We start from the raw sequence: 6,246 nt of genomic DNA on the forward strand, positions 1-6,246 counted from the left end.
TTACAATAAAACCAGAAACAGGAAGCAGTTACAAGAGCCAAATATCTGTGTTAAACTGAAAAGCATGCAGTGAAAACCATGCTTGATAATAACTATAGAGAGAGTCACAGAAAACGAAATTACTGATTAAAGTGACTAGTTTTGTAAGTGAATATTCCTTCTGCCAGCAGCACGTGACCATAGCGCAGACAGCTGGCTTTGGCTGACCAGCAGCGAGCTGTGTCAGGAGCCACTGCAAGTTCAGACAGGGACCTGCTGCACTGGTAATGCTCTCAGAGCGGCCGACGTGAGACAGAAAACATCCCACGTGTGTACTGACACATCCAGTGCCAGGTTTTCTGTTAAAGAAAATGGCCAAACAGTGCATGTGGCACGGACATCTCTAAAGGTACCTTACACCCAAAAGGATGACTGCACTTCACCCGCCTCTTTTTCAGTCGCATTTGTCAGAGCAGCACAGCCCATCTGATGACGTGCCCCAGTCATAGAAACTGTAATTACAAATGAATTACCAAAACCTGTTAGTGCTTGCTTTAGTTCATTTTTGTCAATCATTCCCGAATTGTCTCTGTCATACGTTCGAAAGACATTCTGCCAGTCTGAGATGTACTTCCAGACTCCTGTGAATTCATTGAAGTTCACACCACCTTTGTTTTCTCTGTCAAACATGCCTGAAATAAAAAATAATAAACTTTATTCCTACCACCCTCCAGTATGATCTGCAAGTATTCTAAGAAGGCAGCAAGAGTGCTTTTTGGAAGGCACTGAAGACAGAAAAGAAATGGCAAAGTCCAAGTGATATTTTGGAAAGCACTGCCAGAAAAAAGCAAGTAGCTATCCTCTGAAGGAGGGTAAGGTAAAGCAGGGTAAAAGCAGACCGGAATGAACCACGGAATGTGTGTTTTTACTGAGTTAGTTAGTTTTCATTTCTAGTCTCAAAGTATTTAGGGCTTGATTGATCATACAGTGACAAAAAGGGTGTGGGGGGGAGGGTGTTCTTTTCTAAGGACTCGTGAAAAGTCTGCAGCATCTGGTGACTGCCAGCAGCGCAGGGATATTTGTCTGCATTTGTTTCACTGATACTGTCAGCTTTACACAAACAGCACGTCACAGCGATGGAGCTCGTTCTGCTGCTGGGCACTTACTTACTTACTAAAAACAAAGCGAATAATTTAGTCCTTAGATCTATAAACTATTGTAGAAAAAGATGTTTTGTGCTTGAATTTTTATCCTTCTACCATCATCATCTTCCACATTACTGGCAATTATTTTAGGACACAGAAGGATTCAAACATTGCAAAGCTTCTGTCTGGTCTTTTTGGAGCAGAACATAGGATTAAAATGCAAGACAGGAAAAACTAGGTACAGACAAGCTATCCAGTATCTTTTTAGAATATTTAAGCTGACAATTTCCCCACACATAAATTCCATTTACTGTCTAGCTGTACAGTAACATTTTCTCAGGCTACTTCGACACGTGCATGTGTGTGCACACAAAGGGCATTTCTGTATTATTCAAAAGAGAAAATACTTGAGTTTTTACTACTGCTGGGGTGTCTGGAGAAGAAGAACACCTGCAGCCATCGACAGCATTCTCAGTCATTGGAACAGATCACAAAACAGTATCTTGACTATTGCACATCACAAAACTACACTCACCAAGAATTGACCTGACTGTTGCTGGATTAAATGGAGTCCACGTGCCTGAAACAGAAAGAATTACTTAGTTCCTCAATACTAAATAATAGGGGGAAAAAAAAAGCAAACCAACCGGAAAAATCGGGTAAGAACTTAAACACTGAACTCAGAGCTAGATGACATGGAGCCAACATATTATAAAATAAGGCTGCTCTGAAGTAATTACGTTCTTGGCCATTCAGAGGTGCCTTCAGACCAATGCTTTACAGATACTACACAGAAACCAACATTTTTCAGGCTGCACCAGGAGAAAAAAAAACCAAAAACCAAAGCCTTGGATGAACTAAGAACAATTTTTTTCATCCAAGGTAGTCAGGTGGTACTGGATAAAAGGCAAGATCAAAACTGAAGTCCCACTTTTCCTACTCACGGGAGCCAAAGAATTTTAAGTTGCAACTCAAACAAGGTCTCTTATCTATTCTTCAGTAAAAATCCATCTGCTTATTTCCTGTGGTACAGCTGGGTCACTCCAGGGTATTTAGTTTCTGACAGAGGTGAAAAGGTTCCTAACACAGCATAACCACACAGTGCAATTTAGAGTTGAGTTGAGTGCAAAACCCACCTCCCACTACTGAATCAATGAAATGTTAGTTTAAATTAGTATTTTCAGACCAAGAAACGTTGCTGCTTGAAAGGGCCTGAGCAGTAATCGTCTGACGAGGAGCTCTGTACTTCTCTGAATATTTACAAGCTAGTCACTCTGGAATCGCTTTCGCTTGGTCGGGAGCATTCCAGAGTGCTAGGACGCATTAAGCTTTAAATTAAGAGAAATCCTGTGCCTCGTCTAGAATTTCACCAGCAATTCTCTAGAGCTTGTGAAGGTGCCAGGAGGACCTAGAAGCATCTATTAAATTCACTAAGGTGCGTGCAGGGTCCCTGAAGGAACCGGGAAGACAAGGGGTACCGTCAAGGCGTTTGCGGCGATGCAGTGAGCTGGCCACAAACACCTCACAGAAAGGCTGCGCTGGCATTAAGCAGACTGCGATGGCACGGCTGCAGTGGTGCAAGTGGTGCTCATTACCGGCGCTGAATTTCTCCCACAGGAGGGAAACTGTATCAGCGCGAGTCTACAGAAGCAGCACCGGGGAAGAACCCTGTACGGTAGGCAGGCCATAGGACTATGTGCACATGAAGAGAAACATAAGCAGAGAAAAAAAATCACCCTGAAAATCCTTAAGCGGTATTTTAGACAGAGAACATCAGTACCTTAGAGTTGTATGTCTCCTGACAAAAATAAAAAATAATGGAATTATTAATAGGGTGCCGGCACTTAACTCTGAACACAACAGCGGAAAAAGGGAAAACACAGCTTGGAATTTAACTTACTTCATGCTGAAATTTTCAAGAGACTCACACAGACACTGTACAGCGAAACCAGGGCAGCTCAGTGCTGCAGAACTGCTCTGATTTCAGCCTCTTCCAACAAACAGCGACAGACTGTTCCCCTCCCCTGACTTTACTATTGCCTTCACATGGCAGCACAGAAAAAAACCAAGCAGGAAGCAGGTTTTACTGTGTGAACAACTATACGAAGTGATGATCAGTCCCTCCCAGGTAAGTAAAGTGTTACTTGCATAAACCTGACACGGTGAAAAGCTGAATGTCAAAAACTCATTGAACTTCAAATTTTCAGGAGCACGATGCAGACTGGTTCTAGTGTTTTAGACATAAACACATAACATTCTTCAGCCCATGCTAGATGGCAGGACAGCTACAGACAACCATCCGGTAGAGGGTGTATTTTGAACAGAATACAGTGAATTGTTGGTGACTTTGGGGTACAGGATCTATGATCTCTCCCAGTGAAGGAAGGTTACAGTTCAGTAAATATTGTGTCTACTCCTGAATTCGCTTGGTGAGGATTCCTCATAACTGCAAAACAGTGAAACTGCTAATCTACACCATAAATGAGGCAAGGACAGAGTTCAGAGTCATCGCTGCCTACTACCCTTAAATCCAATCAGACGAGGAGACGCTTACAACAGTTTAAAACGGCAGGTAAAGTCAGGTTCCCACACCGTTACAAACAGCACCGTCACCTTCCGTAAAGACAGGGACATAATCTGTGTAACTCGGCTTGTGCTGACGTTGTTACTCAAACTAGTACTTCAGTTACAGATCAGGTGCAGCTCCAGTATAGTGCTTTGAATTTATCCGCTATACTATCAAACAGATACTCTGGTGAACCCGGTGTGGTTACAGGAGCACCGTTCTGCTGCACAGAGCCATCCAAAGGTATCCCAGGTCAGGTGATTCCTGACAAAAAGGAGCTGCGCAGTCTGCGGGCACTGCAGCTCACAACAGCAGTTTAAGCCCTCGCAGCCACGAAGCACAGGAAGGACGAAGGAATTAATCCTTGGGAGAACGGAAACTCAATAAGGACTCAAAGGTGCAAAACCACCTTCAATATGTGCTTTTTCAGATTTCTAAGTGGAAAAAACCCCATGAACCCGACCCACCCTAAGTCACCAGAGGAAAGTAAAAATAGGCTACTGGAAAATTCTTGTTGTTTTTATTTTCCTTCCATGAGCTATGTGACCATACCCTAGTTAAAAAACAAAAGTTCAGTAGTGACGAGCAAGGAATATATAAGTCACCATTTATGTTTTCTAGGAAGCAGAGATGGAAAAAAACAAAGAGATGTGCATGCCTTCATTCCCCGGACACAGATCAGTCGTGTTTACAACAGGTGCCCAGTTTGTAATGCATGACTACTAACACGTGCCAAACCCAGGAGACCTCCCTTGAATTAAAAACAAAAAAAAAAGCAGCAACAATGGGCTTACAAAAATTAAATTAAACTAAAATAAATCAGGAGGATTGTTCATTTCTTTCCTCCCCTTCGACCTTTTGCTGTAGATTAAAGAGCATTAATCAATGGTAGGAACATCCCCTGCCCCGTCAAAGAATTATGGCATTGAGTAACCAGTCTCACATAAAATTTAACATCAAGTTTACAACTAACCGCCTCACTGCTCGTACAGACTTACCATTGGATAACGCCTGCTGAAGTTCATGATCAGAAATTATTCCGCTCCTATCTTTATCAACCCTAGGGGGAGAAAAACAAAACAAAACCCCAGAGCAGTAAGCTTTAGAAGGCTGAAATTATGGTTCCCCTTACAGAATACTTCAACATTCTGGTTCTCATTCACTAGAAATTTTTTTTTTTTTTTCAGAAAATTGCATTTTACTTGGTAAACCATTCACCGTGACTGCAAATCAAATGCTTCATTCAGACTGCTGAGGCATTCTGAAACGTGGTGACAGACATGAGGAACACCGCAAGACTTGCTGAGGAGTGGAGAGGCCGCACAGGCTGCCAATAACGCACTGGGGGAACTCCACCCCACACGAGGAAGAACTCCGATGTGTTTATTTTCAGAAGGGCTGCAGAGCACACCACGCAGGCTAAACCGACGAAACAAGCCTACTGTCACTGTAGGAAGCTGTGTGGTTCCCAGCTGGAGCCCCAGGTTTGGCACCTGGTTTCTCCTGGCAAGATGCTGGCAATAGAAAGAGAAAGCTGCTCCGTGTAACCAGTGTGAAGTCCTGGGAGAGTCGGCTGCAGGGCCCCGACCCCTTCCAGAGGGGTTCAAAAGGTAGGAAAGCACAAGCAGGTGCCAGCTTCCATCGAGCCTTCCCAGTCTGCCGTCAGAGGGCAGAGCCCTATCCCAAAATCAATAAACCAAGTACCTTCTGCCCCCCCAAAGCAGGATCACGCCCTCTTCAGCAGGGAATCTGAAAGTGGTGGGGACTTCCCTCCATCTTACACCACGACCTTCCCCTTGATGCTGACAGTTTTTACTCCCCCCAGTTACTGCTGTTCCGGAGTCCTGCTCAGCTGATCCCTCTGCAGAAGCTGGTTTTTTTCCTTTGGTCCTTGCTGGCTTTTTCTGAACCTTTTCAGTCGGTTCTACAAGAGTCCTTCCCCACCGTGTAAACTGCTGCATTGTGGTTTGACTGGTGCAGACTCAGACTCTTGACTTGTTTCTTTCTGGACCCCTTAAAAAAAGAAACGGCACCATGCCTGCCTCCTCCACGTTCTCTGGCGAAGCAGCTTTACGGAAGGCTGGGTAGGGAAGCTGCCACCTTCCTGAGTCACTCCGGAGTCACTCAGTAAACACCGGCCAGTTTTAGCGACTTGCTGCTGTGTGTCTACCCTTAAACCTCTTCTTGCTGTCACCTGAGTCACGACAGACCTTGTGACGCGTCTCCCATGAGAGCGGACCCCGCTCGGGAACCTCCCGGCTTCCTCACCGTGACACAACCGGGAAGAGCTCCTTCCGCTCCTTCACCGCCGCCGTCCTGACGGCGTGTTTTAGCTCAGGCCCTGCTAGCTCAAGCTCCTGCTCCTGCCGCATTCCAGAGAGTGTCTGTTGGCAGCTTTGAAGGTCTCCATCAAGCATTTATCGGATTCCCCTTCCCCAGCGCCCCTGCACCGCGACACTCATCCTCCACAATTTACAACCCTTTCTGGGTTCTCAGGTCGAGAATTTCTTCAGCGTTTCAAGGTTACCTTCCCGCTCCCGCCAACCCCGCCCTCCC

The 6,246-nt window shown here is 45.1% G+C and overlaps 1 protein-coding gene across 1 annotated transcript in view; it reads right to left on the minus strand.

The window, feature by feature from the left end:
* PDCD6 (programmed cell death 6) overlaps window positions 1-4,746 on the minus strand; it is a 7,008-nt gene extending 2,262 nt beyond the window's left edge. The window contains exons 1-2 of the mRNA XM_010140641.1: window positions 4,689-4,746; window positions 513-671 (exon numbers count right to left, since the gene is read on the minus strand). Coding sequence (XP_010138943.1) covers window positions 513-669 — 157 coding nt within the window. The 5' untranslated portion in view covers window positions 670-671; window positions 4,689-4,746. The remainder of the gene's footprint in view (window positions 1-512; window positions 672-4,688) is intronic.
* Window positions 4,747-6,246: the final 1,500 nt, after the last annotated feature.

Source organism: Buceros rhinoceros, unplaced genomic scaffold (assembly GCF_000710305.1).
Source record: "Buceros rhinoceros silvestris isolate BGI_N320 unplaced genomic scaffold, ASM71030v1 scaffold13897, whole genome shotgun sequence".
Taxonomy (NCBI): domain Eukaryota; kingdom Metazoa; phylum Chordata; class Aves; order Bucerotiformes; family Bucerotidae; genus Buceros; species Buceros rhinoceros.